Consider the following 24,032-nt stretch of genomic DNA (forward strand, 5'->3'; position numbering starts at 1 on the left):
AAATGAGACGTTTCTTAAACCCATGGTGCAGAATTGTAGATATTTGTACTTCACTACAGGTAATAACAGATTAAACAAAAACTGAGAGGTGATTTTCAAACCCACTTCCTCTTATAACGCTCTTCTAGAACCTAAACACTGAAAACATATTTTAAACCAAATCTGTTTCCTTTCCAGAAACATGTAGCCTATTTAATAAAATACATCAATATCAAGAACAATACAGAACATTATCATATGTCTTTACTTTTACACTGATCACAAACACGATAGCAGCTCCTTATCAGCTGTTTCAGTGCCTGAGCAGAGTTGGTGGTGCTCAATTATATTACATTTCTAAAAGGGAAAAAAAGTGTGAGAGAACTGCTTTGCAACAGAGCCTGGGTTACCCAACTTCAATGAGAAGGAGGCAAGTAAAAAAAAGAAGAGAAGTCAAGGATCACTTCTTTATAATCAGTATTATTATAAGGTGGTGCGTGAGACATATCCGCTCTGTGGTCATAGGTCATAGTTTCCTCTTTTCTTTGATGTGCAGAGCTCTGTCCTCAGATGGCGGCACTGATTGAAAAGTTGTCACGGCAGAGTATCTCATCATTTACTTTCAAGATGAACATTGATCTTTGCTTGGCCATTTCATACTTCCCTCTTCAGCTTCCTGCTCTAAGCATATACACATCATATCATCTCCTCCACATCCTCTGCCATCACTCTAGCCTGCCACTCTGGTGCTCTGTCCCCCATACAGCGACAAGGCTTACTGGCATAAACAGCATCCCTGCTGTAGTGACAAAACTGCATGTTCATGTTTGTCTGCCTGAACACATAGTTGCTCCATTAAATATCTGCCCAGTGAATTTTCTGAATATGATGAATGACCTGCACAGATTCAGTGACTAAACTGTGAGGCGGTGGCTTAGAAATGACTTTCAGGATATCTAAATGTGTTCTGTCCTCCAGCTCCAAGGTTACTGAACACAAAATTCTGCCTGTATTAGAAAAGGGAACTTACATTTGGGGAAAGAAAGAACAAAAAGCACTTGTGTCTCCTGATATCAACATCATTAAGGTACAAATGATAAAGCAGTCTGTTACAGCCATCTGTCAAATGTCTACATTGTATATGTGTTAATTTATTTGTGGTGGTGCTATATTATAATGAGAAAAAAACACTTACCAGGAAACTAACTTAATTATTTTAACCCTTTTACAAAGTCATTATGTGCACTCACACTGTTTTCTCTCCAGTGGAAAGGTTAACACCCATCAGTTGTATTCAATATGACAACTAAAATTGAAACTGAAATAAAAGGATAGGCTGCCAGTGGCCAACAATTTGGTGGTTTTGGTGGTTATATAACCAGATTATAAATATCATTCTTTGGCAGTTCATTTCAGAAGGAAAATTCCAACCTCGTATCTGTGTGACACTGACACACCTTTGTAAAATATTCCTCATCAAATTACACGTCACTCCTGGAAAGGAACACCAGTAACTGCTTATGTTATTTTATATCTGGTGTTAAAACAGACTCTATATCTTTAAAAAAAAATCAGGCTTGGGTCGTATGTACTGGGGTATTTAGAAATCCCTAAGTCATTATTTTCAATACCATCAAAGATACAGATGCTCCTCTTTCTAATAAACTGATACAAAGATGCTGTATCGAGGTGATATATTGTAGTGCACAGCACGCACCACCAGAGGTCAGCCTCTACTGATGGAACAGGCAGCTGAGTGAAGAATGATAGTGACTCTGAGCGTTAGGGATAATGTCACAGGGTTTGTGGAAAAGAAAAATGCCTCTGCCCCTGTTTAGGAGTACTGCCGAATGTATCTTTATCTTGAGATGACTTCCTCCAACTACACAAGCACATGATTTTATTTGACACAGCCATTGATGTATTGACATCCACCTCAGCAACAAGTGTCATCAGGTTCTCCAGGAAAAGGGGCACTTATTACCTTTATTTACTCTCCCTAAACCTCTGTACCCTCCCCCAGCATGGCTCCGACTTTCACTCACAGCTGCAAGTACGTGCAACAACAATTGACCTGTTAATCTCCACCTTGATTAAAGTTAGGTAAGTTTTTCTCCTGTTAGTTTCTTCTCTAGGAGGTACAGTGTACGGCCTGGTCCGGCGGGGGAGAGTTCGGTCCACACAAACGTCTCTTCTTGGCTCTGCCTTCCCTATGCTCCTTCTTACTTTTCTATCTACCTGTGCCCTTTCCTACTTTTCTATCCATTTAACCTTAACTCTTTGGCTACCACTTGGACCCCCAGATGGCACTATTACTCCCAGTCATAGTCTCAAGTATGTGCATCAAGAGATTTTACCATCTAGTCCTAAACTGAACCTATCTATTAATTATTCTATTGGCCATGATTATTTAAATCCTGCATGATTGTCGGAGTAGGCTAATTGCATATTAGAAACACAGCATTGTAGGCTAGACAATGAAATGCATGCTACAATAACTTCTATCACCAGTAGCTCAAATTCCAACACATTCTCACTCCAACCTCGTCACATATTGACATTTTGGCCATGGACTTTCTAGTCCACATACGACATGCAAAGTACCCTGGGTATGTTGGTTTTTGATGTTCTGGGACACCGTGGCGAGTTCTCTTCTTTCAAGATACACTTGCATTTTCACAGAAACTTTACATACAGTCTCTTTCAAACTACGTCAGTACCGCAAATTGGCGTTTGTTTTCCTTCAACAACAAACACACATGGTTAGGTTTAGGCAGCAAAAACATGTGGTTAGGTTTAGGATAAAAGAACAGGGTCTGGCTTTAGCTCTCTTGGAGGAAAGTTGGTGTTTGTTGGGTCAGGGTTAGGGTTATTTGGACCCATCCACCATACCTCCTGCCCACCTCACTCAGATTTTTGCCACCTTAACTTTCATCCTTGTCCCACCGCATATCCCCCTGATGCTGCTGGGCACTGTTAAACTATAATGGCAACCAGCTGCGTATCATGCCGACGTTAAAGGATGCCTTTTTTTGTTGGTTTCTGACGCAACAAGTCACCAACCAAGTGCCAGATTTTGACGACTTCGGAGTGAGACCGTGCTCCAACTTCTGCGGACAGGAAGGTATGAAGGTATGAATAGATACTGCCCATGTCTACTCTATATAAAAGGCAAGATGAGACGTTTCTTACACCAATGGTGCAGAAATTTAGATATTTATTCTTTAATACAGGTAATAACAGATTAAACAAAAACTGAGAAGTGATTTTTAATCACGCTGCCTCTTAAAACATTTTGTCAGAACCTACACACTGATTGAAAACATGTTTTGACAAAATCTATTTGCTTTACAGTAAAATGTATTTAACAAAATACATCGATAACAAGAACAATACACAGCATCATCATCTGTCTTCACTCTTACACTGATCACAAATACAATAGTAGCTTCTGTCAGTTGTTTCAGTGTCTGAGCAGGGTCATCAGAGCTCAAGTATCTTAAATTAAAAAAAAAGAAAAAAAAAATCCTATAGAGCTGCTCTGCAACAGACCCTGTGCCTCCCAACCTCAATGAGAAAAGAGAAGTCAAGGATCACGTCTTTATTTCATTAATAGTATTACGTATGGTGAGTGACACACATTCACTCTGTGGCATTAAGTGTCTCCTCACTTCTGTAAATGTCCTCAGGTTGTGGCACTGATTGAAAAGTCGTCACTGCAGTATTTACAGTACCAAACTTTTGTTTCAGAAGTCCATGGACAAAGATCTTTGCTGGGCCATTTCATATTTCCCTCTCCGGCTTCCTGCTCTGCGCACATACACATCATACCTTCCATCTTCATCCTCCTCTTCGTCCTCTTCCATCACTCTATCCTGCCGCCCCATTGCTCTGTCCCCTAAGCCATGATGGCCCTGCATTCGTCCCGGTTTCATACTAGGCCAGCTTTTCTTCCGCATGCTGCTGTTCAAATCCCTGAAGGGAGGTAAGGCGCTTTGGAAGCCCCCTCTGAAAGGGGGAAGCTCCATGGATCCCCTACCCATGCCATGTGCACCTGGAGTGGCTTTGATGGAGTTGACAGAAGCCTGAGAGCCACAGTGATGTTCGTGAATGCAGCGAGAACCTGATGAGGATCTCCTGAGCGCCTGCAGGGACTGGAGTTCCTCTGATAACTCCCCAAGGTCCCCAGACATCTCCTAAAAATAATAATGTTGTTACATAAAAGAAAATCACCATGCACAGTTAAAAAAAAAAAAATCAGTGTAATTAAACTCACCTTGTCTCTGAGAGTAAAGAGCTCATAATGCGGAGGGTCAAACACCTCCTGGAAGTCACCCCGCTGGAACAGGTTATTCTTACGTACCAGCACCTTCAAATTATGATTTAACACACTTGAAAAATCAGTCACGTCTACACCAGTAAATTGTGGCATGATACAAAATGATCCTTGTGAATATGTTACCTTCTTTCGAGGCTGTTTGATTTGCACCAGGATGGAAACAATGAGGAGCAACAGCACTATGCCCGTAGACACACAGATTATTGTCCCATGCGTCTTTGTGATCTGGTGAAAAAGACCTTTGCTCTTTTTCTCTGGATGATGGATGTGAAGAGAATGACAAATAGAGATAAAATATGAGGGACATTTGGAGGCACAGAGAGAACATCACTCAATTACTTGTTGCCATCCCCATCGGGACAGTCTGTATCTTCGGTTGCCAGGAACAATTCAGAACCTCCACTAAAAGCCAGTTTCACTGATGAACAGCCATCCTCATCAACTGAGGTGCTCAAGAGCCACTAAACAGCCAAAGGGCCTTGAAGGTCTTTCAGCTAGAAAGGTGTTTAAGATGATGACATTGTTATTTTTCTTGCCAAGAGGACATTTTGAATGAATATTCTGTAGTGTCCAACATTTACCAATATGCAATGAAATTATACATGGAAGATTTACTGGAAACATTTGAGAAAAAGGTGAGAGAGGGCGCTGTCTGTCTATTTTGTGTAATGTAGCAACAGATCCTCAAGGAGGCTCAATGTGACACAACGGAGACTGACACAACATGCATCATATTACGCAAGAGGACACAACTCATTGTAACACAGCACAGCACGGTGGATTTTCTGAGAATTAGAAAGTGCTCTGGCACAACTGGAGTACCTTTGCAGTTGCTTTCATCCCAAGGAAAGACACAATTCTGTATGCCGTTGCATACCAGAGAAGTGTTGATGCACATGTTACTGTGGCAGAAGAACGCACTTCCTAAACAGGGCGCTGAAACATAAACACTGGTGTGTCAGAATGTGATGCAACAGGATGACAAAGCAACCAACGAAATACTTTCTTGGCCAAAGTTATGTAAGAGAGATCACATTTATAGAGTATCTATTGAATTACGGATATGCTTTTTCTCAATTTCAAAAGGCTGCACATACACCCAGCACTTTTGTAATATCTTAATACACAACTGAATGCATTGTATACGGCTGCTGCCAAGAAAGCTTTACTCTTTAAAAAAGCTGTAGTATTGATTATAAACCACAGGAGGGTGCTACTACAATCATACATCCAAACCACATACTGTGCTTCTCCTGTCAGCTGCAGAAATTAAACTACAGGGACAATGGTAAAAACGTCAAATGACACAGGTTAACAATAATCTGAAGGAGAAACTCACGGTCTGCGAACGAAGTGAACAGCATCCGGAAGCGGCTGAGACGGCTCGTCTCATCAGCCCACATCCTCACTACTCCCACACCGGTGTCCAGCATGATGTCATTAGCTACTGTACTACAAAACTTGGCCTGCAAGAAACCATACACCATTTCTCTAGTTTTTGGATGTGTAGTCTCATTGAGGTCAAGGTCTGTAGAACAGTTGCTACGTATTTAAGATTCAAATGTTATAATTAAAAGGAGCGTGAAAGAAAGATAAAGTCTGTTATGTAGCAGAAGGAGAGAGAAATTTAGAGCGCATCATATGATGGGGCTTAAATGTTGCAGTCTGGAGTGATGTACTGTATGTTACACAAATTATAACATATATTACCTTCAGGTCCTCAATAGCATTACTGCCATCATAAACAGCCACAAAGTTCTTCTTACATTCATTTGAGTTTTCCATCTGGTACTCCAAGAATCGCAGGTAAATCTGCAATCAACAATGAGGATAAGTATACTGTACATTTTTCATGCAGTTTAGTATATTTTGTTTTGCTGTAAGAAGACATGCTTGAAGGCATTGTTGTATTAAAGGATCAAATCTAAATCATTTCAATACAGCTTTACTGTGTATGTGCTTATGGAGACTGTTGGATTAACAGTGCTTTTTTGCCCTTATGTCAAGCTGTGGATGCACTGTCAGAGAATGTTTGATCATTAAAAAGCGCATTTATCTGGGGTTTTTGTGACACTGAGTTGAAATCCACGTGTTGTGTTTATGATTATGTAAAGGATAAGGAACACAAGACACAACAGATGTGGGGGAAGATGAAGAGCTATGCAGACTCATTTTGTGAATCGCATCCCGTCTCCTCAACTTTAACATATTTCTTTAAATCTCGCCTCAACACTTACCACCATGCTTTTACTTTGCCAATCACTTTTTCCTTACATGGGCATCCAGTTATCACTAATGTGGACATGAAGCTTATTCTGCTGTTGCGTGTTAACAAAATGCAAAAATGTAAAACTTTATCATCTCACATGCCGTACCCTGTTGTTTGTTGGGGCTCGTATAGTCCAGATGCAGTCCACCGCCTGGTCGGGCCTCACTTTATATTCTTCCTCCACCTGACTGGAACGGATCAGACCGTCAGCTCCAGTCAGCTCAAACTGACAATCTGACCCACGGACAGCGACGAGAGGCAGATCAAAGGAAAACAGAAGAGACAAAAGGGGATTATAAGTGATGGTAAAGGGAAACTGCCATGACTTCCCATTACATATTAATCTAATGATGTACAACTGGAGTTATTGGAGTTGGCTGAGCTGTGTGGTTGCACTACCTGGGATGGGGTTTAAGAGTCCTCCCACATGCAGATGGAATTCAGGATCTTTGGACGGAAATCACAGTGACAGATAGTGAGATATCACACAGTCAGAGAAATCATCAGTGGAAGTATTAGACTGGCTAGTAGCAGCAGAGACATTTGATCGAAGCGTTATTTGAGAAGACCGGATGAACACTGAATGATTACCAAGAAGGTGCAGTGAGAACATGGCCATACAGGGATCAATAAACCATCCCATGGTGTTTTAATCACCTGCAGTAAAGCTGTACTGGACCTGGAAGCCAATCCCCTCCAGCTCTTCATCACTGAAGAAACGAATCCACATGAAGCGTCCACTGGAGAGGACGAGTCCAGGACTGGCTGAGCCACAGAAGCGATTGATCAGCGGCGAAAAGCTGAAGGGACCATCCCGCACCTCGATGTGGTCGAAGCGACACTCAAATGACGCTTCGATGTAGAAGGTCTGATCAAACAGCAGCTCTATCCTCTGGCGGGGCAAGGCTGAGGGAAGCAGAGTGGCGGGTCACATTGACTGCCACAGAGGTGATTCAAGGATATAATGCTGGTGAAAAATGTATTTTCTTCTTTCAAATTTTTTACCCGAGAATCACTGTAAGCTAGACTGTTCTGTGGGCTCCAGAAGCAATTATAGGGAAATTGATGCACAAACTGACAACAAAGTTTGATGCATCCTTGGTGTGCAAGATAATGCTCTGTGAAAAAGTTTTTGCCTGCAAACTTGTTTGTACTTTAGCGATTGTAGAGGAAAAACCTTCACAGTGTCAGATATTGTCAGCATTCAAACACACTTCAAAAAAGATCAATGTTTAAAACCTTTAAATAATAATAATCCAGACACCGTGCATGTCTAATTCATGATGAGCAATGTGGGTGTAATTCCATTTGTTCATCAGGAAATTTTGCCAATTTAATATAAAAATCTGCAACATTCACAAAAATTTGAACAGGAGCTCAACTTTTTTCCCAGCAGTGAAATGATGAGGCTCAGGTGCATGTTGTTGGTTACCTTCCAGTACGTACAGGCACTCCTTGTTGGGAGGGTATGTTTTCGGGTAGTTTGGGGAGCTGAAGGTGCCGCCATCTGTGTTTCGTGCCCAGTTTCCACACTGATTAGATTTCTTCGGCCGCTGAGAGGGTCTGACCCCTTTTGATCCTGCACCTCCATCTGTATATATAGATGCCAGCCAGGGGACATTTTCACATTTAATGATGGGAAAATGATTTGTGCAGATAATAACACAGTGTGAGGACAGTCGACACCCAGGAGGTAATTGTATAGCTAACTGATCTTTTATCAAATTACAGTGTGTCTTGATTTAATGTAGTCCCTTTATCAAAGGAGCGCAGTGACTGTATCAATCTTACCTTTAGTCTTTTGCGCCAGAGCAAATCCCTCCTCAATGAACAGGAGAATAATCCACACTGTAAAAGAAGCCGACAGTGTGTGAGGAAGAGTACAATCAAGGAATAGAGGAAACGGAGAGAGCTTAGCCGGATTTATGTGTCTGTGCTTGTTGTCTCTGTGCACTCAGCCGAATCCCTGAATGTATATAACAGGTCAGGCGAGTGCAGTTCAAAAGCTTGACAGGGAGAGAATAAGGACGCGCTGCTTCCACCATCTGCTTGCTTAACTCTTTCTCCTATTTTTACATCCTCCATTTCCTCCTTTTTCCCCCCCTGAGGTTTATATGTGGAAGAGAGTAGGAACTGTTGACAATCTGCTGTCTGCCATGATGCTGTGCAAAGATCTGTAATAGTAAATAAAAAACTCTCTGTGTCATGAAGTCATATCTTGTGCCACATTTATGTCTATTACATAAAATATGACCTAAATAGAGCATCTCGCTTGAAGGCTCCAGGCCACTCAAATTTTGCTGTGAGTTTGCAGCAAAGTGGCGTGTTGACATGTTGCTGTGGACATCCACTCACATAGTGCATGATACAAAACAGCAAGGCTGCGGAGACAGATGTTTGTTGTATGTGGCTGTGAGAGTTTGTGACCTATAGGAAAGGACCAGTATGAAACTCGTACACCTTATTAATATCTGTGTTCTGGCGTCTGGCACCCAAAGCTGCATCAGTTGTTGCTGATGATTTATTGGTTGCCTTCTGCCTGGTTTGTAAACTGCTTACGTCCTTCACCTCTAAATGCTTTATGTTAAAATGAATCCAAAATGGTCAAAAAAATTTAACAAATATAAAGAATTTGACACTAGAAAAAAACCTCAAGAAAACCTCAAATATGAATTCAGTTCATTTCAGTAGAACTTTATTTATCCTGCAGGAAATTCTTGTGCAAGAGAGTGCTTCAATTTACAATAATCACAATGTTAACGATTCACAACCAGACAACCAGTGGGTTCCTCGGGTCAGGGTCACTCACTGGGCCCAGTTTTAGAACAATAGATTATTCAATATCTGGCAGAATCTAGAAATACACAAGATAGAAGTGTTTTCTGGGAGCAAAAGCAAAAACCAGTGCCTAATAGAGTAACAATAGGAGCATGATAAGAACAAGAGTCACTAAAATTAATCTACAGTAGGGTACTGTGAGAAATTCTTTCAGTTATGATGGAATATTTAACTAAACTGTCAATCTCCATAATGTGCCCAGCTGACTGACATGACACTTCATTGAATAATTGAAGGGATTTTGCTCATTGACTGAATCTAGTCCACTGAACCACTTCCACTGAGACCATATTCTCCCTCTCTGTATGTCTGGAGGAGGAACTGAGGCAGCTATAGCAACCCAAATCCTCCTATCCAGGCACGGAGCCATCACAGTGCTGGTGCAAGGGGGGAAAAGAGATTTTTCACCTTATGACTTTTTTCCCCAAAAAGTGGCGAGCTGTCACTTCAGCACCGTGAATCCTCACACCAGAGAACATTTAAACACATTAGTTTGGCGTTCTCTTGTTTTAAAAATGTTTCCAGGATGTAACAATCCCTGCATGTACTTTTTTGTCCATATAGGCTCATTGTGATAGTAATAATTCCGTGCGTAATTTGTGCGCAACATGCCAATTGCATGTGAAAATACCATAGGTCTTTGAACAACGTACACAAAAATGCGCCAAGATTGTGCCAAAAAACGACATCTCGAGAAAAAGATTATCAAAGATTAGAACCTCTCTCGCAGCTCTTACCCTCCCTCACACACACACAGGGGGAAATCACCAAACGCCCTAAATCATGCAAATGTGGATTATCCCACTCACCTGCACGCATCCTCTCAGCTCAAGTCCGTTTTCTGGGGTTTGATTTCAAACTTGACCAACTGTGCATCCCTCACATCCCTGCGTCAATGGCACGGATTGGCGCATGTTAGAACCGCTGATTTACAAAATCCAACTTTCACCTTTTCATCCTAATCCCATTGGTCAAGATGAGAGAAGCTTCGGGGGCAAAAGGGAGCCGGTGAACTTCTGAGTCATCATCAGTGTCCCCCTTATAGAATAACAAAAAAGTCAGATGAGGTCAATTTTCTCCAGCGCAAGGACGCAGTTGTTCCTGCAGAGCTCAAGTCTGTATCAGTCTGAGACTTGTCCTCTCACACACACGGATGATCTGTCTGCGGCTGCTCGCGGTTTTAAGATTGGGCTCAGTTGGCGCTAGTAGGGGGAAGAGCTGATTGCGCATGTGCATCATCATAAAACGAGTAATAATAAGCGATATGATAATTCTTTCATAGCCCGTTTGGCATAAAGATAAATTACATTAGGAATTCCCATATTTAAAAATTTAATTAGCTGATTCAGGGCAAGTGTCCAGAAGGCTCACACACACACACACACACACACACACACACACACACACACACACACACACACTAGGACACCTGTGCCAAAAAGCTCAGCGGGCATAAATCAGTCACACATTGCATTCCTGTGCATTTCTATGCAGAGCAGAGAGCAGGGCACATTCCCTGCTGTCTATTCTCATTTTTCTCGAAGGACACACGGCGCCTAAAGCCTAAAAAAGCTGGCTGGAGCTGCAGAAAGATGGCAACGGAAGCCAAGAGTTGGTGGGATGGAGATTTTTCTTTGATGATGTGCTGCCTTTTAACAACAGGACCTGTCACAGAGTCCACTCACAGGCAGATTTGTGCCTCTTTAGCTGATTATAAATGCTTCAAATCAGCGACTTTGCTTACAGATATGGACGGTGTCAGAGTGCACCTGGCTGCCAGAAACACTCTCACTGTGACAGATGCCTGGGTGCAAATGAGTGATGTATTCTGATAGCCTCCCATCCTTGTCTTTCACACTCACCCTTAGATGGCATCCAGAAACCTTTAGGGTAACACTTTAGAATAGCCACCATTACCAAATTCTAATGAATAGTTAATAAAGCGTTATTTATTTTACTGTTAACAATGAAATAATAATTTTAATGATTAAAAATGGGTTTACATTATTTGAATTTCTATTATAAAGTTGCAACTAATGCTTATAATAATTAGTTCATTATTAATAGTGGTTTATAAAGCATCAAGTAACATTAATTTGGCTGCAGTAAATCTTTTATTGTTGATCATTTAAGGAGTGATTACTTATGCACTGATGCTAGAATATGTCTAAACATCATACTGAATGCATTTATGAACAAAAAGTGAGTGTTACAACATGCAACGCTGCACTACACATAAACATAGTGGGATTAAAAAGTTAACACAACTACAAACTAAGAAATCAAAACTTTATTTGAAAATAAATTAATGATACATTAGTCAAAATGCATTTATTAAGCAACTGCGACGTGTTATAAACACCTATTGAAACTTTAAAATGGACACCTTAATACTGACTGTAGATGCACTACATAATATTTATTAACCATTAAAAGGTGCATTATTTAATTCTAGACAGTGAAGGTTTGAGTAGTCATACCCACAGACTGCAAACATATTGGACACAGCTACCATGATGTCACCCATTTGTTTGTGTACTCCAGTTTTGAAGCTTCGAGGTCTGACATTTTGGCCATCACCATCTTGTGTTTCTTGGAGCCAAAAGTGATTATAATTGGGCAAGAGGCTGGAGCTGTAGAGGAGTGAGGGGTGGATCTGACTGACAAGGAAACTGTCAGCAGACGGCCTGTTACTCAAAGCACCCTGCCCTTAACTATGTGTAATTTTAAGCTTTAATAAAATGTAAATAGGTGAGTTATAAAAAAGAATTCACCCCCTGCCAGTTGTCATTAAGGGGAAAATTAGCTATTGAGACCAAAGCTGTTTTTTGTACCAGGCTGTAAACATGTTTATTTCTGCTGTAAAGTTTGGCATTATAACATGGGGGTCTATGGGGATTGACTGGCTTCTGGAGCCAGCCTCAAGTGGCCGTTCACAGAATGCAGTTTTTGGCACTTCCATGATGGCTTCATGTTTCAGCCCCAGAGATTGCCCCTTGATTGGACCAAATTAACCCAAAGCATCAGTATTTGATGACCTCAGAATGAAACTCAACAATCAACTGTCATATCTTTCCCAGAATCACATACTCCACCTGTAACCAGGCATTATAATCATCAGTTGTAACTTTATAATAGCCATCCAAATAATGGTTATAACCAAACCAATTATTAACCATTAACAATATTAATCATTTTAAAGGTCCAGTGTGTAGGATTCAGGGGAATCTATTGGCGACTTGGTGAGTAATATTCATATGTTTTTATCAATCTATTAACACTTGAAAATAAGAATCTTTGTGTTTTTGTTACCTTAGAATCAGTCCTCCATCACAGAGTCCGCCATTTTGGATAAGGCCATTCATGTTTACACATCGGCCACCGCAATCTGCTACCTCAACACTAGATGCCACTAAATCCTACACACACCTTTAACTAGGATACATAACATTGGGTGAATGTATTTGAGTAACAAGTGTTATCGTGAAGTGACAGTATAAAGTACTGTACTCAACAAGTACAACAACCTAAAAATGTCAGCAGAATAATTCAGTGAATGGACAAAGTAACATTCCACCTCTGCTTTCCAGCTACCCACACAAGCAACACAGAAAAAGTCTAACTTACGATTTGTATTGTATATTTTCAGATGATAATGATCTCATTTTCTTTCCAGCTCCTTTGAATTTCTGTTTCTCACATAAAACTTGCAAAACAAATACAAGTCAAACAGGAGAACAGCAGCCACCAAACTTCACAAACAACTAACAAAGCGCAAAGTATCACATCCTATCAGAAAGCCCAGGGGCCGTATTTTCAAAGTCTCCAAGGCAATCATTATTCTGTAAGATGGGACCAATTTTTCTCCAGCAGTAACAACCTCAGGGTGGATTAACTCGGCAGGAGATGCACACGCTCACCCACACAATATATGCACAATCATAAAGTTGCATCATCTGGGCCTGTGCCTAAAGACGACACTATTCCCCTGTGATTGATTATAAAGGGAAAGTGTTGTCTCGGAGATGCATGAATCATTTATTATCTGGGGTGTTTGGTTTGGAAGGACTGCTGCGACATCATCCTGAGCTGTGTGACATTTGAACTGGCAGCGAGACGTCGATGAGCCTCTATGAATACCAGCTGTTGCAGGTGACCAGACGCACTGTTTGTCACTCTCACTCCCTCCGTCACTCATCCACTCACTCGTAAACATGCACGCAAACTGATACACCTTTGTTTACTGCACATCAAAGGTGCTGAAAAAAACTGCATCTGTTGCCATGGCAACCGCGCTGGTGTCTTGCCTGCTTCTTCTGAGGAATTCAGGGACCTAGAAAGCAGAGGTTTTGGGGGAGTTGACGGAGACGGGGATCAAAGTGGAACAAAAGACAGAATCGGTCTACCTGTACTGCTGCTGCCACTGAGGGGAAAGCTTAAACCTAAAGCTAATGAAAATACTGTGTTTTCTTTGAATTGCCTGTGAGCAGCTGTAATGTTTGAGTAAGCTTCTGTAATACTGAGGTGTCCTTGAGGTCTTTTATTTGCTTCCACTTTGCACATCACCGCTACCCTGTAATTTTCCCCGAATAAAGCGCTCTGTAAAACAAGTCTTCAATGTGCGGCATGTGTGTGGGCTCTCTCTGTATGAACTATTCAACAAGCTGATGAAAAAGAGAAATACTCTGTGATGTGAATGCGAATGTTCAACATACACTGAATGAAAACAAGTTGTCGGTGTTCTTTGTTCGTCTTCTACCTACTGACATGTGACTGAGGCTTTGTAGGAAACTATCACGACTTCTTCCGGCAGAACATTTCATCTCATTTCATCTCATCTTGATCAAAAGCTCAGGAACAACTACAAATGGACCACGTAGTGAGATTGTTTTGGCACTCTTAACATCATTTCTGTATATAAAAAAAACACTTGAAAATGTTGTGTTCAAAAGGCATCAAGAAGTTAATCTTTTGGACTCTTTAATGAAAAGTTTGTATGCATACAGTACAGGCCAAAAGTTTGGACACACCTTCTCATTCAATGCGTTTTCTTTATTTTCATGACTATTTACATTGTAGATTCTCACTGAAGGCATCAAAACTATGAATGAACACATGTGGAGTTATGTACTTAACAAAAAAAGGTGAAATAACTGAAAACATGTTTTATATTCTAGTTTCTTCAAAATAGCCACCCTTTGCTCTGATTACTGCTTTGCACACTCTTGGCATTCTCTCCATGAGCTTCAAGAGGTAGTCACCTGAAATGGTTTTCCAACAGTCTTGAAGGAGTTCCCAGAGGTGTTTAGCACTTGTTGGCCCCTTTGCCTTCACTCTGCGGTCCAGCTCACCCCAAACCACCTCGATTGGGTTCAGGTCCGGTGACTGTGGAGGCCAGGTCATCTGCCGCAGCACTCCATCACTCTCCTTCTTGGTCAAATAGCCCTTACACAGCCTGGAGGTGTGTTTGGGGTCATTGTCCTGTTGAAAAATAAATGATTGTCCAACTAAACGCAAACCGGATGGGATGGCATGTCGCTGCAGGATGCTGTGGTAGCCATGCTGGTTCAGTGTGCCTTCAATTTTGAATAAATCCCCAACAGTGTCACCAGCAAAACACCCCCACACCATCACACCTCCTCCTCCATGCTTCACAGTGGGAACCAGGCATGTGGAATCCATCCGTTCACCTTTTCTGCGTCTCACAAAGACACGGCGGTTGGAACCAAAGATCTCAAACTTGGACTCATCAGACCAAAGCACAGATTTCCACTGGTCTAATGTCCATTCCTTGTGTTTCTTGGCCCAAACAAATCTCTTCTGCTTGTTGCCTCTCCTTAGCAGTGGTTTCCTAGCAGCTATTTGACCATGAAGGCCTGATTCGCGCAGTCTCCGCTTAACAGTTGTTCTAGAGATGGGTCTGCTGCTAGAACTCTGTGTGGCATTCATCTGGTCTCTGATCTGAGCTGCTGTTAACTTGTGATTTCTGAGGCTGGTGACTCGGATGAACTTATCCTGAGAAGCAGAGGTGACTCTTGGTCTTCCTTTCCTGGGTCGGTCCTCATGTGTGCCAGTTTCGTTGTAGCGCTTGATGGTTTTTGCGACTCCACTTGGGGACACATTTAAAGTTTTTGCAATTTTCCGGACTGACTGACCTTCATTTCTTAAAGTAATGATGGCCACTCGTTTTTCTTTAGTTAACTGATTGGTTCTTGCCATAATATGAATTTTAACAGTTGTCCAATAGGGCTGTCGGCTGTGTATTAACCTGACTTCTGCACAACACAACTGATGGTCCCAACCCCATTGATAAAGCAAGACATTCCACTAATTAACCCTGATAAGGCACACCTGTGAAGTGGAAACCATTTCAGGTGACTACCTCTTGAAGCTCATCGAGAGAATGCCAAGAGTGTGCAAAGCAGTAATCAGATCAAAGGGTGGCTATTTTGAAGAAACTAGAATATAAAACATGTTTTCAGTTATTTCACCTTTTTTTGTTAAGTACATAACTCCACATGTGTTCATTCATAGTTTTGATGCCTTCAGTGAGAATCTACAATGTTAATAGTCATGAAAATAAAGAAAACGCATTGAATGAGAAGGTGTGTCCAAACTTTTGGCCTGTGCTGTACATGTATCTATAATTCTAGGGTGTCTTCTAGCACTTGCAGCAGTAGTAAAAATGCACGGTGACTGACATGATTGCACCAAATTAAACCTCATAACAAAGAACTGCACAGTGAAACATCGTCTCAACGCCAATCCCCCAAATCTCAGTTAATCCTCAAAAACATTTCTCCAGCAGCTGTAGATTAGACGTGTAGGAAAAGCCCCGTAATGTGAAGATAATCAGAGATCTTCCTGTAATGTCACAACCTTTTTGGCAACCACCAAAAGGAGTGCAGTGACAGAAAAGTGGAACCAAAGGAGGATAATGAATCCTAAACTGTTCGGGACTGTAATTAGCATTTTGATTGGAGTCTTAACCAGGCAAGTGATTGCTCTTATTAGCGTGTGCTTAAGGACGAAATTAACATCTTTAATTTGGCAGAGTCTACGGTTGAGTGAGCCAGGTGACACTGCTGGGTAAAATCAACTTTCACTCCCTCTTTTCTTACTTTTATTTCTTATTGTTTAAGAACACGTACATTTCTGCGTGTACGTGTCTTGTATTAAAAATAACTGAAAATGTCCGGAGAAAAAAAATAATGAGCTTTCAAGGTCATCTTTACGGTCAGGGATTACACAGCAGGGCATTTCAAGCAGCTCAACAGCAACAGGGTGAAGAGGTCCCAGGGGCTCTTTTACCATTTGCGAGCACATTGCTTCTATAGTAATACGCTATCCGGACTTGCTTTGACTTCACGCCAATGTTGCTTGATCTGCTCGGTGCCGACAAAACACAACAGATTGACGAATTTAAAAGAAAAGCACTTTTATCAGCTTCCAAGGAAAAGTCATTAAGATACCACGAGCCTGTGATTGGCAGGAAATCCCCGTGGATTTGGCCTATTACTGTTGATGAGGAAGCACAGTAGCCTACAAGTCCTGGCGTTAATAGGGTGGAACAGATTACTGTGTTCCAGTGACTTCTCATTTATCATCGCAATGATTTGTGCTGTTTTGTTTGTCCTCACACACAAATTTTAGCGCGATAGATTTTATTGCCTTTGCAGTGCCCTGGGCATTTGATGTTACATCTGTAGATTATGTCACAACTAATCATCCTCATGCACGGCCCGCTGTGTTAAATCCTACACTTAGCTGAGGAGGCAAAAACAGGATATCTAGTGGAGCAATAGCAGCCTTCACTTCGGTGCACCTACAGCATAATTTACTTGTTTTTTCCTTTCCTTTTTAAGACAGTTCATCAAAAACATTATCTACACAGCATTCTGACTTGAATTTAATCATCCTCATAGATGCTTCCTTGCATAATAGTCAGCTTACGGTCGAAAGCCAGACAGTCCCAGGAGCCCCAGTCGCTGTGAGTTGACACAAATATCCTTTTCCTGGACAGATTTAGACATATGCGATATCATGGAGCAGGAGGAGCTGATGCTAAACTCCATTCTTATCTCCAGGCCAATATGACCTCAGATTAGACGGAGAAAGAAAGGAGAGAAAAGTGACCTCACCAGACAAATGTCAGGATAACAATAAGCCATCAAAACAACCCGATGCAAAACAAGTTTGATTCATTATTAAAGATTTGAGATTACTAGCTCCCTGTTTCACTTTAACCCCAATCCTGCATCTTTGGGTAATTTATATCCCCTCCTCTAATCTGTTTATGCTCAGCCCCTGCTCCCATGGTGCACTTTATCTCCTCTGTATTATTACAAATTCACACATGGTTTGTTGTGTGTGATGTCTGCCTGATATCTTCTAAGACCAATTCATCAGAGACAGAAGCAATCACAAGAAAACAACCACACAAACACAGTTTGACAGAAAACTTTTGGTTGCCACTAATGCCACTAAGTCTTTTAGTAATGCAAAATTATTTACTCCCTTTGCTTCCTCTTGTCTTTGTTCCTTTGGAGATCAAAACTAAACTGTGTGCATACTGGTGCAAATGAATATTCTGAGGGAAACAACACCCCTTTGTTATTCAGAATATACTCCCACCTGAAAATTTGTTCCCCAAAGCATTACCCAAATTTTCAAAGACATGAAATAAGCGTGACACTGAGGAAAGTTTTTGGCAAAAAGCCCTGTAAAGTGAGGAGGGTCTGTGGGATGTTGATGAGCTGATTTTTGGGTGCGTTGCTCGCTGGTAAATCTTTGTTTACCTGTTGGTTTAGCAGATTAAAATATGTAAGACTTCCTGATTATCAAATGAAATATGATATATGATTACGTTACAAAGGCATACTGTGTGTTTCCTGTGGTTATTTTAACAAGAGAAACAGCCCAAAATACACCACACAAAAAAGACTCCCCTCTTTAATGGTCACATTTTTGTTTTCAGGTGATAAAACATTATGTGTATTATGTCTAATCAGATTCACATCTATGCACATCAGCAATGCACATAAACACACTGAATGAGTGCTGAAAGACTCTGCTCCACACTGTCTTTGAACATACTGGGAATAATGGGCTCCCATGTGTTTTGCCGTAAACACAGCCAAATGGGAGGTAAAAGATCGTTAAAGGTAATAATGACTTCCTCTTTTCCTCAGGCATCTGACTGAGTGTGTCTAAACTCAGACATTTGGAGGTTTTTCTGTGTCCTTGGTGCACTGCTACACAGCACAGAAAGGAAAGTTTTACCTGAATTTACACCAAAGTCTGCCTCTATGAACGTACATGTATGGGCGGATCATAAGACAACGGGCCCCTGGGCCAGCCTGCGACACCAGGGGTCAACACGCCCGGGTCTCCACCCCTGTCTGCTGCCTGGCACACAATGCACCCAGCCCTGATGCCAGTCCCTGCGGGTGGTGGGCCCTAAGGTTGGCGGCTCCATGTCATTCATTCAGGCTGAGGCCCAAGGTCGGACTGGCTCCCGACCTGGGCGGGCGAGGTACGCTTTTCCCGAATGTGCCGTTTTATCAAGGTCTTCTTCAACTGCTCTTAGTCTGGCCCCTCCCCCTGGGAACACTTTGCCTTGGGAGACCCCACCAGGGGTTACTTGCCCCAGACAACACAGCTCTCAAGATCACAGGGACACACAAACTGGCAATTCTTGGTGGGGATGGGAGTGAGTTACTGCCCCAAGCAAAGGAGCTCAAGTATCTTGGGGTCTTGCTCACAAGCAAGGGTAGAATGGAGGGTGAGATGGATCAGCGGTTTGGTGTGGTGTCTGCATTGATGCAGGCACTGCGCCAGACTGTCGTGGTGAAGAGGGAGCTGAGCCAGAAGGCAAAGCTTTCGATTTACTGGTCCATCTACATCCCAACCATCACCTATGGTCATGGGATCCGGGTAGTGACCGAAAGAATGAGATTGCGGATACAAGCAGCTGAAATGAGTTTCCTCTGTGGGATGGCTGGGCTCAGCCTTAAAGATAGAGTGAGGAGCTCAGACATCCAGAGGGAGCTCTGGGTAGAGATGCTGCTTCTTCACATCAAAAGGGGCCAGCTGAGGTGTTAGAGGTGTTCCAGTCACGTCCAACTAGTGGGAGGCGCCAGAACACATTGAAGGGATTATATATGTCGTCTGGCCTGGCAACGCCTCGGGATCCCTCAGGAGAAGCTGGAAAGCTTTGCTGGGGAGAGGGGCATCTGGAATACTTTGCTCAGCCTGCCCCACGACCCGGCTTCAGATAAGCAGTTGAAAATGTATGGCTGGATGGAAGGCCCCTGGGCACAGATATGCAAAAGGACCCCACCACCTCTCTTACATAAGAGCAAGACACACAGACTTTGTGTGATTTTGCTTCTTTTTTTGAGGCTTTGTGGTCTTTTTGTGTCTCTTTTGGGTCATTTTGAGTCTCCTCCTCGTCGATACATGTTAATATGAGTGACATTTTGCAGATGAAGGTCCAAGGGGCCCCTGACACTTTGGGCCCCTGGGCCTGTGCCCTGTAGGCCGTTCACTAATCCCTCCAGGGCTGCTAATAAATAAAACAATTTGTATAGGGGCAAGAAAAAATTCACATATTCATGCATGCACTTATTATAATATAATATAATGCACTAATATATATTGACATAATGAGATATTACGTCTCTCCTGACACATAACATCAGTGCCCTTCGTGACCAGTGGAATATCTTCATTCAATTTAAAGATTCTGCTTTTCCTAAATCTTGCTTCCTTATGCCATATGGCCAATCACAGCAAGCGTTTTTGGGACAGATGGCCAATGGTACTGACCTTTACTCAAAGCAGGGTTAAGCCTAAGAAGACAACTAGAAGATTAGTCTAGTTCTCAACAATTAGGTCCCTCAGAGTAGGAAGAAGGTGAAGAGGAGGCTGTGAAAAACAAAAGGAGATTAGATTAAGTGAAAGTTAGTCAGTCTGAACTTTCCTGATCAAGTCATTAATGGTTTGCTTCTCACCAAACAAAAATCTGCAGTACATGCCATATTAAATGTATTCATAATGTAATTATGGATCATTGTGTTCTGCAATTCTAAATATGATTCTTTTAACTGAAAAAAGAGGCTTATTACAACATTCAGTTTATAAAAAATCTTAAAATCAGCACTGACCCAGTGACAAACTAAACCACAGTGCTGCCGATGCTCCCGTGTCAGTAAGTTCAGCAGACACTTTGGCCATGTTCGACTGAAAAAATTCAGCAGCAAGTAAAGCAGTGAGAAGCTTTACTCCATCAGCAAACAGAAATCTTCTTAGCACGGCCTGATCTGTGGATGTGGCAGCGAGCCTGGAGGAGGATGAGTTCGATGCCACTTTAGGTTCATCAAAGATGCTTTTAATGTTTAAATATTTTTTCTTACTAATTTAATTGTTTTAACTTTTTCATTTTAGTTTCTAGTGACAAACAAGTTACTGTTGTCATTACCAATAATGCTTTGCAAGACAACTGTCTGGGACCCTCACAGAGTGTGTGTTTCACTGGATACCAGTTAATTCTGGTCTAATAATTGTCAGTTTGAGCTTGTTGGTATCTCTAATTTTCTTTAAAAAAAAAAAAGACAAAATGTGGGTCAATACAGATATTTTCAAAAAGTGCCTGTTGACATCTGTTAGAAATAATAATAATAACATGGTGAGAGATTTTGAGGATTTTTCATTTGATACCAGTTCAGCCCTCTGATTACTTGTCATTCCTAAAGTGCGCTGAACTTGAGAGCTTTAGAGAGAATGACATTATGCGTGCATCTGGCTGTTAACATGCTATCTGCCTCGAGGTTTTTCTCCCCTCCCTTTCTTCCCACTTTTTAATTTAGTCAAACATACAAAGCTGGTCTTTGCAATCAAGGCCTAAGCACTTAGGAAGGAGCTTTAGAGACATAATTAAAAGGCCTCAGTGGGAGACGGCAGCTTTGAAACAAAGTGACGGAAAGTGAGAGTCTGATACAAGGTTGTTTGGAACATCAGAGATTGAAAGAGAATAGGGTGATGAAGGGACGGAGAAGGGAGAAAAGAGGGAGAAGTGAGAAAAAAATGTGGCATGTGATGATGCGACTAGACTAGCGTGGATTATCTGCTGTCGGCTAGTAAGAATAAGGCTCACAGGGCTGGAAGCCATGTGCTTCAGTGTGACCACAAACACCCAGAATGTATAAAAATTACAACAAACAACTATTATAATTATTGCTGAAACTGATTTTAAGGATGTTTTATATTACTGGCATGAGACTCAATATGCAAATAAAAATATGTGAAGGAGAAGCTGGCAATACCAAAAGTGTTCTCACTGCACAATACTGCAAATAACCACCAGTAACAGTAAATGTGGACGGGTTGAGACAGAGGAGAAAAGCCTGGGTGGGAGACGTGAATTTGAATGATCAGACTTCGCCGCAGTTTTAATTACACAGCACACAACTGCAGCCCTGATTAATTCCAACAACCATAAACTGCACAGTGTGTGCGTGTGTTTATGTAAGTGTGCTGGTACATTTGTCATAGATGGAAGTGAATGAAGATACAGAGACACAGAGAGAGAGATGGAAATCATAATTGAACTTTGTGAATTAAACTGCACCTCACACATTCAGGTTTTTCAGCACGATGCCAGCACTTTAAAGGATAGACTAATGGCCTTTTCAGTACCCACTAGAATACATTCATAAGGACACCAGTCATTAGCAGTGATGTGAATATTACAGCAATTTGGGCATTTGGCCATTATCCCAGTGAAATCACAGACTAACCTTTGATTCTGTACCTTCTTTGATTCACACATGAAGACACATTCAATCCAAACTCACTTTAATGAAATGTCTTTAACAACATTTCAATGAGCCGACCAAGTCTCAACATTTACCAGACTTCAAAAAGATCATCACTAATGTCATAAAGTCAAGTGTGCATGTTTTGATTAAAGACAGCTGGGTGCAGCTAAAGTGCCAGTAATGGTTACTAACTACGGTATATTTACTCAAGTACTGTCCCTAATCATGACAGTTTTGGGGATACTTGTTCAAAGGTATCCACATTTAATACAAATTCTACTAGTCCTACTGCATTTGAGAAGAAATTATTTTCACACCACTACATTTATTTGCTGTAGTTAGTTTGTAGGCTCAGTTACATACAGAACACATGGGGGCGGCAGTAGCTCAGTCCATAGTAACTTGGGTTGGGAAGCAGAGGAGTGTGAACTGGTAGCTGTAGAGGAGATTGTTCAAGCCCTGGGCCCAGCCGAGGTGGCCCTGAGCAAGGCACCAAATCGACGGTCGGTCCATGCATGCATGTATAGGTCCTGTTTGTGCATGTGTGTGTACATATGACATCCCTGTAGGGATTAATGAAGTATATCTTCTTCTTATCAATGAATTAAATTTGATGCATTGTTATAAATGAAATGACCCAATAGGTGAGCCTATAAGAGGCATGTCCACAGTCTGACCCAGAGGTCATGACAGACTTTAAACAGCCTGCAGCTTGTCTTTCAAAATATAGGCTGTGACTCGCTACACAAAATTGGTTAATCAAACGGAGAAAGACATCAAACTAAGCAAAGATATCAGAGTTTACAAAGGCAGTATCTTCATGAGGTACAGAAATGATTAGAGGGAATGTAAAGCACAATTATCAATTAGTATTTTTGTATTTGTTTTATACACAGGGTAATATTGGTTATCAGGTTTAAGAAGGGCAGTGGTGTAAATGTGAGGAGAGTGTATTTATGTAATGGTTTGATTAGTGATGGATTAGTATAGTTTGGGATTGGGGGTAGGGCTAGACAAGCATGTTGCTTCTCTTTGTTGGACATGAAATGTTCATTTATGTTTCTCATTGTTAGTCTGTTCATGATTTATTGTTTGTTTCTGTTTTGTAGGGATTTTTTTCAACTATACATCCTATTTTATGCTATTTTTTAATGTTTGAAATAAATCAAATCAAATCAAGCAAGATCACTTTGCACTTTTCCTTCACCTCATGGTTGCTGGATCATCATACAGGTTGTAGATATGCACCAAGTAGGAACTACACAGGCAGAAATAGTGAGTTTTCATTAACAGACTGTAACCAAGCTAACAAATGTAGAAAGACGCGCAAAGATGACAGCGAAGGCCGCCTCCCTCCGGAGTGGTGGACAATTGAATAGGACAACTTTTTCAGTGGAAGATGACACAGTTGAGTTTGTTTCACTTTTTATGTGATTTCTTTTTAAAATAACACATATGATGCAAGAAGCAGATGGCACCCAGGTATTTTCTCATTATCTACCCTGGCCACCATGAAAAAAAGTTTCGACACCCCTGACCTTTAACCGTTTGAAACCTGAGCAAACTGGCTTGGTTTCTTTCAAAAACATGGGGAGAAGGCAATGAGCAACGGCAGAAGAAATTACCCTAAAAAAAAGATAGCAAGAAATCATTAAATGAGAAAATTAAAAACAGCAAAATTAGTAAATAAATATATAAATAAAAACAAGAAAAGAATGTTTAAAACAAAAAAACAAACAAGAAAAAAGACCTGGATAAAGCTTAAAAATGTAAATAATTATATTAT

The 24,032-nt window shown here is 41.3% G+C and overlaps 1 protein-coding gene across 2 annotated transcripts; it reads right to left on the minus strand.

Moving 5' to 3' along the window:
- Nucleotides 1-3,267: 3,267 nt before the first annotated feature.
- neto2b (neuropilin (NRP) and tolloid (TLL)-like 2b) lies at nt 3,268-10,555 on the minus strand. Of its 2 annotated transcripts, none has more exons than XM_049574301.1 (12): nt 10,235-10,555; nt 8,379-8,435; nt 8,034-8,178; nt 7,245-7,493; nt 6,987-7,034; nt 6,694-6,821; nt 6,029-6,130; nt 5,658-5,784; nt 5,141-5,254; nt 4,442-4,572; nt 4,256-4,348; nt 3,268-4,175 (listed from the first exon to the last, which is right to left on the minus strand). In XM_049574301.1, the coding sequence occupies exons 3-12, from the start codon at nt 8,176-8,178 to the stop codon at nt 3,726-3,728; spliced, it is 1,587 nt and encodes a 528-aa protein (XP_049430258.1). In that variant the 5' UTR covers nt 8,379-8,435; nt 10,235-10,555; the 3' UTR covers nt 3,268-3,725. The 2 variants fall into 2 exon arrangements, with proteins under 2 accessions (XP_049430258.1, XP_049430257.1); XM_049574300.1 differs by having other exon boundaries at nt 8,020-8,178.
- Nucleotides 10,556-24,032: the final 13,477 nt, after the last annotated feature.

The sequence above is a fragment of the Epinephelus fuscoguttatus genome, linkage group LG4 (assembly GCF_011397635.1).
Source record: "Epinephelus fuscoguttatus linkage group LG4, E.fuscoguttatus.final_Chr_v1".
Lineage (NCBI taxonomy): Eukaryota > Metazoa > Chordata > Actinopteri > Perciformes > Serranidae > Epinephelus > Epinephelus fuscoguttatus.

Bases quoted from the DNA above. Each gene is read 5' to 3' on its own strand.
- neto2b (XM_049574300.1), bottom strand. The intron at 6,131-6,693 runs GTACGGCATGTG...TGTTGATTGCAG, and splicing joins GAGCCCCAACAAACAACAGG to ATTTACCTGCGATTCTTGGA. The intron at 4,573-5,140 runs GTACTCCAGTTG...TCCATCATCCAG, and splicing joins GGATGAAAGCAACTGCAAAG to AGAAAAAGAGCAAAGGTCTT.